The 19,501-nt window shown below is 39.2% G+C and overlaps 2 protein-coding genes across 4 annotated transcripts in view; both read right to left on the reverse strand.

The window, feature by feature from the left end:
- On the reverse strand, window positions 1-16,499 carry npas4l (neuronal PAS domain protein 4 like). Of its 3 annotated transcripts, none has more exons than XM_077495604.1 (10): window positions 16,361-16,499; window positions 9,883-10,003; window positions 7,965-8,128; window positions 7,751-7,896; window positions 7,574-7,676; window positions 4,761-5,019; window positions 4,573-4,682; window positions 2,457-2,598; window positions 811-1,913; window positions 1-732 (listed from the first exon to the last, which is right to left on the reverse strand). In XM_077495604.1, the coding sequence occupies exons 1-10, from the start codon at window positions 16,395-16,397 to the stop codon at window positions 728-730; spliced, it is 2,190 nt and encodes a 729-aa protein (XP_077351730.1). In that variant the 5' UTR covers window positions 16,398-16,499; the 3' UTR covers window positions 1-727. The 3 variants fall into 3 exon arrangements, with proteins under 3 accessions (XP_077351730.1, XP_077351731.1, XP_077351732.1); XM_077495605.1 differs by lacking the exon at window positions 16,361-16,499 and adding an exon at window positions 12,856-12,916; XM_077495606.1 differs by lacking the exon at window positions 16,361-16,499 and adding an exon at window positions 10,149-10,333.
- Window positions 13,776-19,501, reverse strand: part of klhdc3 (kelch domain containing 3) — a 25,209-nt gene continuing 19,483 nt past the window's right edge. Inside the window, exons 10-11 of the mRNA XM_077495607.1 lie at window positions 17,921-17,999; window positions 13,776-16,629 (exon numbers count right to left, since the gene is read on the reverse strand). Coding sequence (XP_077351733.1) covers window positions 16,563-16,629; window positions 17,921-17,999 — 146 coding nt within the window. The 3' untranslated portion in view covers window positions 13,776-16,562. The remainder of the gene's footprint in view (window positions 16,630-17,920; window positions 18,000-19,501) is intronic.

Genomic DNA, 19,501 nt, shown 5'->3' on the forward strand with positions numbered 1-19,501 from the left:
AGATGAAGCATGAAGATAGTGACCACTCATTCATAGTACCGTTTAAGACATGGGAAACGAAATACATTAATCATATCATGCTTCGGAATGTAATTGAAAAATACCTTTACATAGTTACAAGGCAGTAAATGAAAATAATAATAATAATACAATTGTTTTTATTTTAAATCTGGAATTGGAATGTAGTGAGAAGTACCGCTGAGGTAGGTTGCAGAAACAGTCATTTTTGGAACATTAGTAACTGTCAGTTTTGCACAAACTTCATGACAATAGATGCTCTCTGCTAAAAGGGACAACATAAAAAAATAGTCCATTGAACACTTTCCTTTCAAACTCTTGTGGCAATGACATTGATAAAGTGCTCAACAGTGAAGTGTAGCCACTTAGGAGAAAATATTTCCATTCTAAGTTTTTTATTATTATTGTAGTCAGACATTCACAAGTACCCTTTTCATTAAAAAAAAAGAAAAAAAAGAAAGACTTGCTGGAACTAAAGAGAGTTGACAGTATTTTGCAGAAATAAAGACAAATCTCAACTGTGTGTTGAGACTTGACATTCTGAGATGCACAATAGGTGAAAATAGTGTTATAGTACAATATATCCTTTAAACCTCTTGTCATACTGTTCTTTGAATCCGCCCAAGGACAAATTTCCTGACAATATGTCATACAAAGAGCAGAAGTCGTAAGTCACAGACTTATTTCAATACAGGTTTTCCTCAGCAAGTCACTCTGAAAAAAAAAGCAGAAATCAACATTAGCCAATTAGACGAACAATGAGTCTTCACGAGTGCCCTTGATAGAAGTTACCTTGCTGCAGGCTACTCTGCAGTGAGTGGTTGAGTTGATGCAACTCACTGTTTGGGTCATGGAGTCCCAACTGCAATGTGAAGGCGACGTTGTTAGGAGGTAGTGAGTTCTCTGCGGAGGTCGTGCTGAGACCGAAGTGTTGGCAGGTGGACGTGCTTTCCTGAGGGTAGCTCAAGTCGGGAATGTCCGCGCCTCTCTTTGTGACCGACTCAAGATCATACAGGAGGCTGTCGTACGCGCAGTCATTCAACAGTTTAGTATGTAGGGCAGAGGGGAGAGCAGCCTGGCTGGCCCACTGACAGGAGGAGGATGGCATGCAGTCACTTTGCAGATGGAGGGGGCCAAACATGTCAAAAGTGGAAGCCAACGAGGAGATCTGCTGCGCCAGAACGCTGATCTCCGCCTGCTCCATCTGGCTGTACTGCTCAGACGTCATGTTTACAGGGGACTGGCCGAGACTAGAAGGTAAAACGTACTGGGGAACCCGGTGCACTTGGCGGAGGCTGCCCTCTTGTGGCTGCTCCAAAACGCTCACGTCATCTTGATGCAGGGCACAATCCCCACAGCCCTCACTCATGTCAGACATTGCCAGGCCGTCTGGAACTAATCTGGCATCGGATGCACAAGCTGGGAAATCATAGGCTGGAGCTGAGGGGGAGGTTGGAGAGAGAGGATTCAAAGTGATGAAGACTCTCTGATCAAAGGTGTTTGGCGAAGGGAGGGAGCGGTGAGGTGAAAGGTGGCAGGCGAGCGCTGTCTCCGGGTAGGAGTAGTAGGAAGGGGAAGCCTCCGGGGAGGACAGCAGCTGATCGGCGTATCTGTGCGCATCCACGTGGCGGAGGAGGCTCAGCTCCTCCCGCTGCACAGTTGAGCTAGAGGACGCAGGGCTGTAGGGAGGGGTGAAGAACGCAGGGCTGCCCCCTATAGGAAGGGGTGAGCTATCGGCGTGGTGGTCTTCATCACACTCCAACCTGGATTCAGAACACGTTTCCTCACTTGGGCTGTTTGGAGTCCCTTGCCACTTACAGCTTCTGTGGGGATTAGCGTCTGTCGAGGAAGCATCGTCGCTCATTCTTCTTTGCTGAAACTTGGCCTCTGTTTCACTAAAGGATCACAGGATCAGTTTTGATTTTCAGAAAAACACACAATATATGTATACCCCTTCAAATGCACAACATGAGTCAAAAATGAAACACATTCAGGTTATTTCATGCTTTCTTTGGTCAACAGTTTTTAAAAAGTAGCACACTATTTTGAATAGTGTACTGTTAGCTGAGTAGCTCGCATCGCCAATTCGCTAAGTCACCAAGTTGTGACCATTCACGGCTCACCTGTATTCCAAAGCTGTGTCGTGATTGGTCGTTTACTGAACCCTGAACGACTGTGATGTCATTTTCAGTCGACAGCAAGTAACAAGATGGCCGACCCCGAGATGGATAAAAACGGGTATATCTTGCTGCTTAACACATATTCCACAAACACAATACTAATAAGAATGCACTCTTTAGACTAGTTGGCGAACATCCACCATATTATTGTAACAAAATTTTTTAGGTTGACTTTGTCTTTAACTGAAAGTGGTGCAAAAAAAAGGCTGTTTTAAACAATGCATTGTCTTTTAATAGAAGTGGAAACATTTGTCAGACCTGACGATGAAGTTAGTGCAGCAGATATATGCAGCCTGGCACTGAGACTCTTTGCGAGCACAAATGTAGCTCCAGGCCCATGACAGATCTTTGCACTGAAGTCTCATCACCATCTGGACCTGCAGGCTCTCGTCTGCTTGTACTGGAGAAACACGAGGCACATTATTTTATTTTATTTTTTTATCATGCACAGTCACAAACTTCATTCTGCTCAAATTCACAGTTGAGCTGTTTGAATGAAGTACGGTAAATTACAGCTAAGGAGGCAAAATTAACATAATTAGATCACTTGTATGATACAAGTTGTATGCAAAACAAATTAAGCTTGAATTCTTTCTTGGCTTGTTTGAAAAGTAATGTAATACCATGTCACGCACACCCAAATGGAGTACGGCACAAAAGTACATTGCTCTATTCATAATTATACAATTACACATGCTAGATCCAAGAAAAGCTAATTCATTATTAACAAATACAACAGCAAAACAACAATGCTGTTGTTGCTGTTGCTTACGGAACTTTTTAGCAACATTTTAGATTTAATTATTGGTAGTACATAGTTGCATTAAAAAAATGCACCCCCACACCTCATGTCTTCATGAATAAACATGATGTTTTAATTGGCTATAAGGGGGCTTTTGTATGGGACATGTGAGGGAGTGTGAGGGTAAAACGTATTTCCTTTCAGTAGAATCTCACATTCTATAGATTCACTACATAAATATGAACTTTTCATGACTTTTCATCCATCCATCCATCAATTTTCTTGACAGCTTATTCGTCACAAGGGTCGCGGCGGTGCTGGAGCCTATCTCAGCTGGCGGTGTACACCCTCAACTGGTTGCCAGCCAATCGCAGGGCACACAGAGACGAACAACCATCCACACTCACAAGCACACCCTAGGGACAATCGGAGCGCCCAATCAACCTGCCATGCATGTCTTTGGAATGTGGTAGGAGACCAGAGTACCCGGAGAAGACTCACGCAGGCACAGGGAGAACATGCAAACTCCACCCAGGAAGGCCGGAGCCTGGACTCGAACCGGAGTCCTCAGAACTGGGAGGCGGACGTGCTAACCAGTCAACCACTGTGCCGCCCCTGACTTTTCATCATCATCATCATCATAATTATTATCATCCATCCATCCATTTTCTTGACCGCTTATTCCTCACAAGGGTCGCGGGGGTGCTGGCGCCTATCTCAGCTGGCTCTGGGCAGTAGGCGGGGGACACCCTGGACTGGTTGCCAACCAATCGCAGGGCACACAGAGACGAACAACCATCCACACTCACACGCACACCTAGGGACAATTCGGAGCGCCCAATTAACCTGCCATGCATGTCTTTGGAATGTGGGAGGAGACTGGAGTACCCGGAGAAGACCCACGCGGGCACGGGGAGAACATGCAAACTCCACCCAGGAAGGTCCGAGCCTGGACTCGAACCGGAGACATAATTATTATCATAATTATTATTATTATCATCATCATCATCATCATTATTATCATTATTATCATCAAGTCCTCAGAACTGGGAGGCGGACGTGCTAACCAGTCAACCACTGTGCCGCCCCTGACTTTTCATCATCATCATCATCATCATCATAATTATTATCATAATTATTATTATTATCATCATCATCATCATCATTATTATCATTATTATTATCATCATCAAGTCCTCAGAACTGGGAGGCGGACGTGCTAACCAGTCAACCACTGTGCCGCCCCTGACTTTTCATTATTATTATTATTATTATTATTATTATTATTATTATTATTATTATTATTATTGTTATTATTATTATCATCATCAATTTTTTTAATTGAATTTTATTTTTTAATAGTTTACCCCCCAACAAAAAAATAACTCAAATAAAATACAAAATTCAGGACCAAGAAAGAATTAGAATACTAAAAGAAAGACCTTTTGTAAAATATTTAAACTATTTCCCTATGTGTTTAATAAATTTATGTTTCAATTTTTCAATTCAACTCCTACAAAAATGAACTTTTCTACAATATGGAAATTTACTGAATTATATCTGTAGCTGTCTCATTAGAGCATTATGAATAATTAATAACAACATCTTGGGTCATGTGTGACTGTTACTTACATAAACATCTGTGATGATTCGCACTTAAAGAGAGATCTTCAGGGTGGACGAAGCTGTACCATGACTGCCCAACCATTTCTTCTGCCGAGTACCCCATGAAATATAAAACACTGAAAGAAATAAGCACAATATTGGTGAGTAAAACAATACCACAAGTTAATAATATTCATTCCGTGTCCTGCTTGTACCTGTCTGATAGGCGAGTAAAGCTCATGTCAAGCGCATGCACGCTGTCGAACCTGGGGCACAAGTGTGACTCCACACCCCTGAGGCGGTCCACTGTGGGGGTGCAAAGGGCCACAAAGAGGGTCTCGTCAACGGTACGCATGGCGGAGAATTGACAAGGCGCCGCAAAAGACTGGAAGCTGCCTCGGACCAGCATCGAGCAGCTGCTATGCTGTTGCCTGAAGCTCTTGGAGGTCTGCATGTTGCATACAAAACTCTGCTCTACAAGAAAACAACAGAAATCATAGTGTGGTAAAGTGCAAAATATCAGTCACATTTCTATGTCCATAAACTACTTTTTTGGAAATATTTACATTAGTTTTAGCTTTTATCTTTTTTGTTTTTGTTTTAAATATTAAAAAAATATGTGATAAGTCAAATGAAAAACATATACAGTGGATATATATATTTAAAAAAAAAAAAAAAAAAAAAAAAAAAAGTCAACACATCCCTTTTTAAATGGCAGGATTTTGTGATATTTAATGACGAAATAAAAAATAAAATAATTTAAAAACATTTCCCACAATTAATGTGTCGTATAACCTATACACATCAACTGTGAAAGTGCTGTTTGTGCCAAACATCCCTTTTGGAATTATTTTTTTGGGCCAAAATGTTAATCTTCAGTTTCAACATTTTTCAAAAACAGAATTCTCACAAATGCATATAGGAAAATGTGTTATGGTTGAACTTGAAATTCCAAAAAGGTATATTTTTGGGCCAAACATAAATCTGCAAAAAAACACCATACTCCCAAAGACATATTTCTATGTTTTATTTTTGTTTTGTTTTTATGCTAGAGCACACAGAAGGCCTCTGAACTGAAGAAAACGCTTGAAGCAATGGTAGTTATTACAAAAACGGCCAGCAGGTGGCAGCAGAGTATAAGAGATCAACCAGGACCATGTTGCAAAAAACTCTTCTTTTTTCCCCCCCACTTTTTAAAACAGATTTGTGATGAAACCCAGCTATATTCTAATTCTAATTGCTGCAAAACGGAAACAGATAGAAATCTACTTCTTTTTTGAAAGAAGAGATGCTAATCTTTCTTTTGTATTCTGTATATTATGTAGCCTTGTAAAAGCAGTCAAAATCCAGGAAAGGGTGTTGCTTCAGTGAAAATGGCCGGGCGTGAATGAGTTAAGCATGGTAGTGGCAGCATAGTCCTTTGGCGCCGTTTGTTATTCTTCAGCGGTTGGTTCCTTAGTCAAGGTGGGGGTAATTATGAAGTACTCCAAATACCAGTTGGTGTTAACACAAAAGCATCTGAGCTTCTGCCAGAAAACCAAATTGTCAGGAAAAGCCTACTAGAGAATTTGAAATTTATTTGGGTGTAATCAGAGGCACTTTCACCAGTGACAGCTGTGTGCTCCCATTTAACATGAGTTTGAATGTGACTATTAATTCTGAACATAGGCCACATGTTCAGTTATAAGAGGGTGTGCAAGCAAATCTAAATTGTTTTGTTTTGACTTAGACTTAAAAGTTCTGCATGTTATGTGGAAAAAGTTTGAAATCGTTTATATTAGTCTATTTTTTTTGTCACAAATACTGGCATTTGAATAGGTGTGTGTTAGGGGTGTTAAAAAAAATCGATTCGGCAATATATCACGATACAACATCGCACAATTCTCGAATCGATTCAATAGGCGGCTGAAACTTCCATTTTTAATGGGAAAATATTCAACAAAACGTCTTACTTCGGGTTACGGTTCACACCTTAAGCATGGAAGAATGTTATATGAACGGAACATTAAGCCTTAATATTTTATTTTAATGCTGTTCAAACATGAAACAGATTACAACCTCTATAAGACTGAAGTTTCAGATAAATAAACAATACATTTTCATACAAATCTTACACTGTACAAGTTTACTGATTAGTATTTTCTAAATTTGAATGAAAAAAATTGCAACAATCGACGTATAAATTCGTATCGAGATTAATCGGTATCGAATCGAATTGTGACCTGTGAATCGTGATACGAATCGAATCGTGAGGTACTAGGCAATTCACACCCCTAGTGTGTGTAGACTTTTATATCTACTGTAGCTCCAAATGTTGTCAACAAAATACACACACACACAAACAAATTGGATACACAGCAGTATGTTCAGTTTTGATATTCATCAAAAGTGACATTAAAAATGAAGTTTCAAAGTTGGGAAAAAAGATATTGCTGGCATTAGGCCAAAACCTTACAAAGTATTTCCAAAAATCATCACTTTTCACGATACCCCAAAAATGGGATGTTTGTTCAACAATTAAGATTGCATCATCAAAGAGAAGGAACCATTTTCAACACTTTAGATTGGTCAGTAATTGGCAAAAATGGCACCCACATGTGGACTGACCAAAAGTATAGATTTTTGAAAAAAATTTGCTAAATTGTGACATAGGAAGTTTCAGCCCGACACCAGCAATATGCATTTACATAGATGACCACAATATCCTGTTTTTTTTTTTTTTTTGCAATATGAATATATCTACATAATCCTTGTCATAGTCTGTTAGTAATCTGAACCCCAAAAATAAATCACTTTAAAACATTTCCTATAGCGTGTGCTTTTTACATCATAGATTTAAATTATTAGCCCCCATATGTCAAGAAAGGTTCCAGAGTCATTAAATTTTTCCTCAATATGAGGATACCATTTTGAGATCTGAAGCACTGCACATTGTCAATACACATAAGATGTATTTTTTGCCTTACACAAAACTTTGCAGCAGACAATTGGTTGATTTTTCGCAAAACTCCAATAAATTTTGTATTACCTGATGATATCTTTTCATTATGTCCCTTCAGGATGGTCTCAATAACATCACTGTCCTCACGTTCCACCATGTCATATATGGTGTCTCCTTGAAGCACGTCTACCTGAGAATGGAATAAAAAGTTTTACTCATTTCTGAATAAAAGATTCAGTTTGTCTTTTTAAAGCTGAGTCTCACCATGGTAAGGCCGAGATATTCGTCTACATTTTCGGACACGTAGACCAGCCTCCCTTGGACAGTAGTGACGAGGATGAAACCATGCAAGGCTTGGAGAAAGGCCTCATAGGCGAAAGAGCAGGGGTGAGCCTCTACAGTGGGAAGCCCTAAAGGAAGAAACGCGAGTTCATTCTCGATTCAACGTTTACAAAAGTGAGAGCTATTCAGCACTCACCTTGCAAGAAAACCGACTTCCTGATGTAGGTGCACACGGCGGCCATTGAGTGCAGGTAAGAGAGGCGCTCCTGGTCCGCCAGCGGGGTGGGGAGCAGAGCTCGCATATTCCTGATCTCGTGATTGATGTGGTCCCGCCGTGCTTTGGATGCGCCTTTGGTGGATCTGTGAGGAACCATGGCGGCCAAGTTGAAGGAAAACCAAAAACGGGCAAACTCACCAGTGGCTCACTCGCACCCCAAAAACGATGTCTGCGTTCATCATAGAAAAGAGCACTGACTGGCTTGGCTACCACTTTTTTCCAAAGAATTAGACTTGGAACATAAATGGTTCCTATGGCAACTGCTGTGATGAGAAGCTGTCGTGTCTGCAGTGGAGGATGAAGGCTCTCACTGGACTTGCTGCGTGTGTTGTGTGCGCGTGTGATCATTATCTGTCCTGAGCCTTTTTATAGCTGCCGGGGGCTTCGGTGTGGGGGCGTCACACTCAAAAGTGGAGGCTGGGCTTGTGTTGTATGAAGAGACTACAATGGGAGAGGGCACCCCACATCACAAAAGGAGAAACATGTTCACTTTGGGCTGCTTCTGTAGTAAAGCAGAAGTTTTCACAAATCAATGCTATCTCGCCTCAATTTCATCAAATGAGGGTCAAGAGAGCTGTATGTAAAAAGCGCCATTAACATGTATAATACTCATTTTACAGTCAATATTAGTGCCTTGCTCAAGGATAGCTCAGAAGCAGAGTAGCATCTCTCTAATAACTTATTGCTATTTTCACATTTTGTGTACAGCAGGAGTTGAACTGTGACCTTCTGGTTTTGAAGCTCAACTCCCTTATAGACGAGCTACGTTCCATATAGAGCTGTCAAAATGAATCAATTAATCACCAGGTAATCGATTATCAAATTAACCAAGTATTTTAATAATAGAGTAATTGTTTGAAGCTATTTTTTTTTATTTAAAATTGTTCAAATCATCTGATTTGAGAATATCAACAGTAATTGTTCACTACTGTGTGTAGTTCTTCATAAAAGAAGACTAGATTATCTTCTGTGTTTGCAATTTCAAAAAAATATATATTTTTACTTTGGAAAACAATGACCGAACCGGTAACATAGTACAACACCATTACTTATTTCTTTCTTTATTTATTTATTTTAAACACTGTACGAATACAAAGTATGGAATAAACACCAACCACTGGTTAATAAAAAGTAATCAGGGAAAAAATACTTTTGCAATACACTTGAATGCAAAATTAAAATTAATCACATTAGTCAATTAACTCATTCAAACCCAAAAACGGATGAAACTATGAAATGAACTTTGTCCTTCCCGACCATAACTTATTTATACGTTTTTTCTATGCTAGAGCACACAGAAGGCTTTGATGCAGCTTCTGACCTGAAGAGGTCACTTAAAGCAATGGTAGTTATGACCAAAAAAAAAAAAAAAAAAAAAAAAAAAGGAGGCCAGCAGGTGGCAGCAGAGTATAAGAGATCAACCAGGGCCATGTTAAAACAAGCTCTTTTTTTCCCAGTGTTTTCAACAGGTTTGTAAATAATGATGAAACTTAGCTATATTCTACTGATAGTTGCTGCAAAATAGAAACACTTTTTTTTCTCATCTTTCTTTTGGTAGTTTCCATGTTTTTATAGCAATAGAACACAATATTCTGTGGGCCTTACAAAATCAGTCAAAATCCAGTTGCTTCAGTGAAAATAGCTGGGAGTTAATGAGTTAATCGGTTGAATAATTGATAGATTAATCTATTCTAAAAATATTCGAAAGGGACAGCACTACCCATACAGGAAATTCTTTACTGTGATGCAGTCGTGCTAATCACAAGGCCTACGTGCTGCCCCAGCATCAATCAATCAATAAATGTATCAATCATATACAATAATACAGTTGGCTGACCTGAACCTCCGGCAGACGGCGTGCTTGTCATCAACACGCACACGGTGCGAGACGCACGGTGCGTTCACGTCACGTTTGCAGGTGTTGCACCAAGTTGTCATGTTGATACTGAAATTGCCACCTGAGGAAATAAAAACACAAACATACACACATTTCCTTTTTAAACACACAAATCAAAGCATCAAAATATCAGCTATTCAATTTGACATTTACTATTTTAGATATTCCGATTAGATATGACCTAAACAGTGCTCTTCATCTCCTACCTTTGCGGTCTGATGAGTGTCAGCCACCTGTGTGCGTGACTCCCTTTTTTTATAGGCTCAAAACAGAACCCTCGCATCCAAAAAAGGGGAGGGCAAAAAAACAAAGTGGGATAGAGTTACTTGTTGTGACGATGGCAAACCGCACAAGAGGGTTATATTTAGTGGAGAAACCCCTAAAATAAACTGCATAGATTGCAACTCTTGCCCAAAAATTAAACTGAATTTAATGAGGAAGTTAAGTTTGATTTTTTTGACACAAATGTTCAGTTTTGATTGATGCTGTCAGAGAGGTATACAAATACTGTACACCAAACCAGCCTCAATATTATGAAGACCACTTATGCAATATAATGCAGCTGTGAAATACATCTCCATAAAAACAATAATGCTCACTTTTGAATGTTACTGTCAATTAGTAATGTTTATTGCATATGTGTAAAATAGCAGTGCAACATATTGAGAGCTGGTCAATCTTTTTTTAGTTTCTCATGTAACTAATTGATATGCCTTATACATAACAGCTCTCAATAAGATGCAGCACCAACAGCAATAAAAATGGACTTTGTAAATGCAAACATTTGATACAGTTCTTGTATTGGAAGTCATATGGCAAGCAGAAAAGAAAACGGATGGCTACAAAAGATGTGAGAAATACTGACTCATGTTTGTTTGGTTTGGTAAAAAGTCAAATTAATTTCATTGTTATTCTGCCAATTTGCAATAAAAGTTATCTTATGACACTTTCTATATAGCAGATATTAAGAGCACGCTCTTCACACATTGAAGGATACCAGCTGAAGCAAACATCAGCAAGACAATGAAAAACACCCCTTTGACAGGAAGAACTGAAACACAGAGAAAGGGAGAAAATCTTTTTCCAAGATTTAATAAACCAGTGAGTCATTTGATAAGCAAAACGCTTGTAACTACACTAATTGTATTTTTGGGTCCCTTTTGGCATTTAAAGTATAATTGGTAATGTGGCAGGAACTAATAAAACACTGATAAACTATTGACGTATATGTACGTTTCACAAATGTTTATGAAGAATTTAGAGCTGATGTTAAAAATTTACAAATCCTTCCGCAAAGTGGTGCCTGCAATGTTTTTCTGAGCCTAACTCCTCTGATGTTTGTTTTCGACCCTTTGCCATCATAAACATTTGGTTTGAGATACTACAACATTATTAGTCAAGAGCATGCAGATACATCATTGATTTGTGAGGAGTCGTGTGAGCCAATCTGTGTCAGTCTGTCATCAGAGGGTGCATTAGTCACTCAATTAATCCCCTGATGCAAACTCAAGGTTTTGAATGTGGAACACATTGGGCCTAGTCTCATTAAATGAGATCCTTTAAGAGATTTTGAGCATCAAACTCCAATATGACTAAAAAACACCTTGGATGCTTAAAATGTGCAGCCATGTCATTTTATGTGGCCCTTCCTTGAAACGTGATATTTATTCAAGCTCCAGCTTCGATCCTCTCGGGGCTCCTTAAATACCTCTTTTTCACAAAATCCCCCAATTTAGCGTCCGTGAGCCGAAAACTAGAACTTGAGCGATGGCATCGGAGCGGGACAAGACAAAACAAACCACTCAGAGCAAATCCTCAGTCGGATTCTCGAGGACCGATGGGATCGCGTGAGCCCCGAAGGGAAATTAGAGCGCAATTTGGCCAAGGCTTTCCCCGCATTAACGCCTGCGTGGTGGAGCGAGGAGGGCTCCGGGGCCAGACAGAGGGACCCGGCAATGCCCTGCTTCCTGTGTTGCGTGGGGCCAGGCGGGACAGGGTGTCTCTGCAGCCTCACTTTGAGCTCAGCCTCCGTCTGTGGCCTGCACTTAACTGCAAAGATAACGGTGACTTTATAGCTGAGGGCTGGTGACAGACAGGAACGCACTGCCAGGTAGGAAGGGGCAACGATTGGAGCTGGGTTTCACACACTAACGATGGGGACCCCCCGAATGCAGCCGCACGCGTCCGACTAAGGGCGTGTGAGGTGGGGGTGCCCGATGTAGACATTGAGGGCTATCAGACAGGGCGACTTGGGGGGTGGGGGGGGGTGCGGGATACAACGCTCTGGAGTTGAACAGGAAGCATTAAATTGAGAGACGAGGGCTTCAAAGTCTTGAAGTGATACAAATTGAGCTGAAACAGGAATATGCTGCCTCAATTACCTAAATTTACTGCTGGTATATTTTCAAAAATGTTAAATGGTGATGAGTTCCATTAGCGTTGCCTTGACAGTGGCATGTCTGCTGAGAAGGCAACTAAATAATTACTGCAAATAATATTCATGTATACAACTAGAAATTATCAGGCGATTTCCAATGTGACAGCTACAGGCTTAAGGAAGTTAAAATTGACTTTTAGTCTGTTGCATACATGAAAGAAGTTCCGTCTGTTCTCTGACATATCCAAATAAATTATGGTTCTGCCTAAACAAGTCCAGAACCATCTTTGAGAGGTTTTTCTACATTTCCTTATGGAACAAGATAGTATCTTCAAATAAAGTATAACCTGAAAAACTGATCAATATAAGAAACACGTGTCAAGATAAAATACTTCATAATGGTGGTTGTATGCTACATCTAAAATACTTTCCGCAATTCTGGCTAAAACCTTCAGATGGCGACAAAAATGCTAAAAAAGGAATTTAATCTTTCAGCATTATCACGACTAGTGGTATAACAAAATATATCACAATACCGTAAATTCAGGTTCGGGGAATTCAGGTCCAGAAAGTCAAAAACCCTGCCACAGATTGGCTTCAGCCACAGGTGTTTCTAATTAATTAGGTAAACGAGCTCATAGAAGCACCTGATGAGTAGAAGCACCTGTGGCTAAAGTCAAACTGCTTCAGCGTTTGTCCTCTCTGGACCTGGATTCCCCAACCATGCGTATATTTCAACATTACCTGCAACCTTCGCCAGGATAAACGGTTTAGATAAAAGGATGGGTAGAATTTATTATTATTTTTTTTGGAGCGGGCACTATAGTATAAGAAATCACTACAGTATACTCATGACAACAAAAAGACAAAAAAAGGTGGTGGGGGGGCAAAGCACTGAGTTTGGTTTAAATACAAAACCTGTAATGTTTAGTTTGACACTAAACTTAAACTGGGAACAGCATGAAACAACATGAAGGCCAAACTGTTGCTTTTTGTGAAATTAGTCAAGTTGAAAAACCTGTTAAGTTTGGATCAAAGTCAAAAGTGCTAAGTAAAGGGATGGCAATAGAACAAATGATATGAGGGAAATTAACTCATTCAAACCCAAAAACATTTAAACACTTTTTTTTTTTTTTTTTTTTTAATACTTTGTCCTTTGGTCCCAAAAAACATTATTACAAAAAAAACAGACAGCAGGTGGCAGCAGAGCATAAGAGATCGGGGCGCTGTTGCAACAAGCTCTTTTGCCAATGTTGTCACCAGGAATGTGAATATTGATGAAACTTGGCTAAATTCTGCTTCAGTTAAAATGGCTGGGAGTGAATGAGTTAAGGATGAAAAACAAAAGTCCGAATGACATAAGTAAAACGTTTAAGTGAAACATGCTTAATTTTTTTCAAGAGTTCCATTCAAACCCCGAACACACACACACATACCCAGAAAGACATAGGCCAACTGTTGTCAAATTGTCTCAGATTTATTACTGACATAGTTAAAGCATATTGCACAGGAAGTCCTGACCAACTATTACAATCTCCCCACAATCGTAAAAAAAAAAAAAAAAAGAAAAGAAAAAAGAAAAAAAAAACAATAAGAAATTGGTGAGCATGTATGTGGATAATTGAACATTGAACACATACTTCAGTTATTTTATAAGATTTGTTAGGAAGAAACAAATGGATACATTACACTACTATGCCATGTGACTGGCCACAATACAGTCATTGGTACAACTGTCCGACAGCGTTAGCCATTTTGGAAAGCAAGGCACACCCCTTCAACATCTTTTTAAACTGTAGCTTAAAGGGTGGATTAAATCACAGCCATTACAAAAATATTTAAACAAACACACCAGTCATTCGCATCATTAAGGTTGCCTTACTGGAGCTGTACGCATCATTGTCAATCCTGTCTCCTTATCGATGTGTTTTTGTCCCTGAAGAGTTCCATCACCCATCGTCTTTATACACAAAAAAAAGGAGGGGGAAAAAAAACATCACCACCACACAACAGAATTAGAAATATTATCAATTTACTGGTGGCCATTTGGTGTCAAATCTTGTTGACTTCTTTTCAGTGACTGTTGAGCACTGACTGACTGAGGAATATTGTGTGTGAGGTGTCCATGTGAATGAGTGAATGTGCATTTCTGTGAGTGAGTGCATTAAATCTTTGCTTTGTGGTCTTCATTTGAGCAGAGATCAGCATAATCTTGTCTCCTCTCTGACTGTCCTGATATGCTTTAGTGCTGTAATCTGCCATCTTGAACCTGCAATTTAACGTACACTGATTTGTAAACATATATGGTGCAGGCCAGTTCAGCTTACACTGTTAGGGCCCAGGTTGCCAGTGCTGGGTCTTTTTTATTTTATTTTATTTTTTACCCTTATATCCTCTTAGAAAGAAAACAAACAGTACAAAGATCATATTGCCTGTGTCACAAAAGCCTCGCAGCACTTCTTCACCTCCAAAACAAAGGTAACACACAGAGTTGAGGCTGTAAATATGGACTTGTCAATTGACAACAGAAAACAGTCTCCAAAAAATGTATTTTTTCAGTCTAGTCTCTCTTAGGTTAAAAAAAATGGCAGTAGGGAAAGAATTCATTCTTATACATACAGGACTGTCCAAAAAAAGTCTTAGCAGTGACAATCACTCATGAAAAGCGCTGTCTATTTTGTAAAATGTGAGTAAGCGAGCAAAATTACTTACTGGCATGGAGTATATCAAACACAGACAGGAGGTGCCACTGTAATTCTGGGGGCTGGGTGGATCCAACGTTAACATAGTAAACAATCTAATTATAATAATGATAAAAACAAATACAAAAAAAAATACCAATACACCAAAAAGCACCACCGTTCCATATAATAAACGTTTTTTTTTTTAAATAAAAAATGTGTTCTGTTGTATTTATGTAATATTTTTTTAATGTATACTATTTACTGGTTTACAATGTCAAAATGAATGCTGTGAAAAAGGTTGAAATGAAAAACAGAGTGAGTGACAACCCAAGATGTTTGTCCTTATCTTGAGAACAGAGACTTAAAAAGGCAAACGAGTAACTGTTTCGTGATTTCAACTGACTTGCTAAAACTATCATGGTTATTAAAATATGATCCTACAATTAAATGTGGATGACGAACGTTCGTTCTAGAGAGTGAAATTTTAAGGCAGCCCTTACGCAGTTGGATCACGTCACTTGCACGCTCTCCTGGAGTCAAAAAGCAGGTGATGAGGATAGTGTCTGACACCACGTGGATTGTCAAAAAAAGAGCAAGAGCTTGGTGATGCATATTCAACAAAAGTGTCACGTGTGCGTAGATCACACACTAAGCAATTATATTGTGATTCATTTCTTAGATTTGGCACAGCACACTTGTGGTTGGCGGGGAAGCAGGTAAGTAACAGCACAGCGACGTAATTTTTAAATAGTGACATGGGAAGGTCTTATTCAAGACTTTGAGATAAGCTAAAGGGAGAGATGGACTAAGTGGTCACAACTGCCTAGTAAATAAATGCCTGTTGAGTTAGGTAGGGTGCTCGCCGGGTGGTGACAAAGCAAGAGCAAAAGTTAAGCATCTCAAAGTTTTTTTGTTTTTTGTTGTTGAAACCAGTACAGCACCCAATAATCAACATCCTTGAACACAAAAACAATAAGTTAACTCTTGTAATTATGGCATGAAGTGCACAATAGGTTGTGCTGTTTGTGTGAGTAAATCTGCAAATGAAATTCTGAGCGGATAAGTAAATAAAGTGAGTTTCAATTTGTTAGTCTATTGACCCATTAGCTGCAAACGGACATGGTATGTGTATAAATTAATGTACATTCTTATGACCATTTAAGTCTCCATTTGGAGATTGTGTTCAGATTTGTCTCTCAAAGAAGCTTAGTTGTGTTTGATGACATCAACATTCACTTTCCCACCCCTCCAATTTCTTCCTGTGCTTCAAAGTCTATGATTATCATAGGCTGATTGATTTTTTTAAAGAGAAAAAAAAAACAAAAAACAAAGAAGAGAGAGGGTGAGCGGGTCTCACCCATTTTTCTTTTCCTCTTGTGAAACATCCTGAGCATGAGAAAGTCCACTGAGTCCAAACAAGTCCTATGCGGGACATTTTGGATAAATAAAGAGATTAAATCCAGCACGGATGTGCATTTGACATAACAGTCCCTCCATGATCAACTGGATCTGACAGAAAAAAATAAAATAAAACAATCTGCTTCATATTCAGCTTTATGTCAGCCATGTGGGGAGACAATCGGCCTGCTTATGGTGCTGTTGGTGGTCATGGCAGACAGTTCCCACCTGGACAGAAGAGGAAGTGTGTTGAATGGTTGTTAAAATCATGAAAGGGTGAACATAAAAAGTGTTATTACTTTTATCATACAGAAGTTAAAAAATGTTTACGGCTAAACCCTTAAATAATTGGTCATTAAATAATTTGTTTTCTTTACTTTAGACTCAAAGGATTTTTTATTCATTTACAGTATTTTTATTTTTTAATAAAAACAGTTTGGATGTCAACCAGCGTCACGGAAAGGTTGAACTGTATTACACATGCTACATACAGTTTTCATCAAACCTGACACATTTTTACGCGATTAAATGAGACCACATCACATTCCAAAAAGAATTGAACTCGTTTAAGTGTATCATCCCTCAATGAAGTAATGGCGTGACATTATTTGGATGAGGATGAGGGAAGGCTGTGATGTAACTTGAGAACCAGGAGCAGGGGCTGACAACAGGGTCTAGTACTGACCTGATGACAGGTCAGAGGTTGAGCTCCAGATTGTTATCACTGGCTCTGGTTTCAGAGCCCACTCAGTGGTTTTGTTAGTTTTTTTGTGCAGTGTGTATGTATTGGAGAGGGGAGATTGGCACAAGGGCAGGCGATGCCAACGAGGGGAAATCGGAGTTAATCAGTCTCTTGTGACCTCACAACTTTTCTCTTTCACACATGCTCATAAAAAAAACCCCAACAACAACAACAACAACAACATTATACCGATAATTTATAAACAACACGAAAGGGGATCTTATGCAAGGTGGCAGTGATGATCTAAGAAAAATGAGCGGTTGATTCAGTTTTAATGTTCATGTGTCCTTATGTAGTGTCATGGAAAAATAGTTTAAAACATCCATCCATCCATCCATGTTATTTTTCTGTATAGAAGAATGCATAAACCAGCCATAATAACATTATGATCACTTCCAATGTAAGAGCTGATTACCCACCCCAAAATCCCAAATGGATGGGTCATACAGTTTTTTGTTTTATTTACATTAATGCAATCAACTCTTTTGACAACCTGTAATTAACTGCCGTCATTTTAGATGCTTGAGGAACAATATCATAGCTTTAATTCATAAATCATTCAATAAACAAGTATTCTCATGGTTTTTTTTTCTGATGTGCATAACTTATTGTCTTCACAAATTTATTAAAGACAACAGTGACAGAACAACCTGAGCAAAACTTGGGAGAATTAATAAAAGATAAAAGTATCATTATTTTTGTAAATCATTACGTCTACATATTGGCAAAGAACAACAAACAACAACACGGGCATATAGAACAGGATGTTTGTCAGACCTGATATCATGTGGGAGGCCCGACTGCTCCAAACTGTACTGAATTACAGCTATTTTGCATAATGTCTTCAAATTAGGACCTGGAATAAAGAAAGGGGCATGAGTCATGTAGGAAAGTGATACACGTGAATAATACATTTAGAACAGAGCCACGTCACATAATTAAAAGCAGATTATGTTCTGAAAATCACCATCTTCAAGTACATCTTATACAGTATTCACCACATAACATGAGGCTTGTGTGAAAACTGAATGATGCATTAACATAAAATGTGCCTATCTACACAGAAAACTCCCACGCCATTCATTCAGAAAAAAATCATCTCATCGCAACTGAATGACGTATGATCAATTGACACACAGCTGAGAACAGGAAGAAACAACTCCGTTTTTCATTCTAAGTGGACAAGGTCAGGTGAGGCCTGTTTCTTCAGTACAGTATGTACAGAAAGAACTTTCCTTTTCAATTGTATTATCTACCCTTCAAAAGTGGTACGTCGAGGTCTCAGGTGATCAGGGCCATCATATGATAAAAAAACAAAAATAAATAAATAAATAAATAAAATAAAACATCAATGACCAATCTGTAGCCGAGCAACAACCGCCAAGCACAAATGAAGAGGCAAGGATACTTACTTCACTTAAACTATCTACACATCTAAACACTTTAAGAACAATCTCAACGAGGTAGGTAAAACCACAAACCGCAACTACTTCAAACACTTCACACAATGCCAGATAAGAATCAGAATGCACTAAAATGATGGCGGGAGGAGAGTAAGAAGAACGAAAGGCATAACTCTTGATCTGAAGCATTATCTGTCTTGCATGGACACGCATGGCCGACAATGGAATAGGCGTACATATAGTATGCGAGATGTGACTACTTTTATGGTATGACGAATGCTGCATATGTATAGTAAACCATGTTTCAAAATGACATTAAAATGATGCAAAGGTTGAGTAAGAGCTAAATGTGCCGCAAGGTGGGCCTACGGTCATTTAAATTTTGCACCTGTGGGCCACGGGCAGCATATCAATTATGAGCGGTTGCTGTTGCCAAGGAGATGCTCAGTTTCAATTTAGCTTCAGAATGTTATTTACCTGTATATAGAAATACGGTAAAAAGAAATAGGAGCAGCACGTACAATCCTGACTTCATTTGTGAATGGCAGTAAAGAGGCAGAGCCGAGTGCGTGGAGTGTGTCTTAACCTTATCCAAAAACGCATTGAAACCTTCGAAACTCAAGCAGGATATCAAAACCAAACATTCAGCACTCGAAAGAAAGTCTGTTGAATTTTTCAAGCGAAAAGAAAATGGGTCACGGTGTCAGAAAAAGTCCATCATGGCAATGACAAGCAGCTCTAAAAGTGCTTTGAAAGGAAGCTACCTCGTAGCGTTCACCACAGTGGAGGAGCTGTTCTACCTGCAACTGTGGAGCTATGATGTGAGACGATCGGAAAGACCGCTGCAAAGGAGCTGCTGACTAGGTAGCCAGTTTTTCTCTTTCTAACTTGACAAGTGTCACAAACACCGCTCGCTCTACTGTTGTTGTTGATGATCATGTCCAGTTGCTCTATT

Source organism: Festucalex cinctus, chromosome 14 (assembly GCF_051991245.1).
Source record: "Festucalex cinctus isolate MCC-2025b chromosome 14, RoL_Fcin_1.0, whole genome shotgun sequence".
NCBI classification, from domain to species: domain Eukaryota; kingdom Metazoa; phylum Chordata; class Actinopteri; order Syngnathiformes; family Syngnathidae; genus Festucalex; species Festucalex cinctus.

What these genes read in the sequence shown, in the direction of transcription:
- npas4l (XM_077495604.1), bottom strand. Translation starts at nt 16,397, where the DNA reads ATGCTCAGGATGTTTCACAAGAGGAAAAGAAAAATGG. An exon ending in TTTACTCGCCTATCAGACAG is followed by an intron (nt 4,683 to 4,760) that starts GTACAAGCAGGA and finishes TATTTCTTTCAG; the next exon opens with TGTTTTATATTTCATGGGGT. An exon ending in TGCACTAACTTCATCGTCAG is followed by an intron (nt 1,914 to 2,456) that starts GTCTGACAAATG and finishes GTGATCCTTTAG; the next exon opens with TGAAACAGAGGCCAAGTTTC.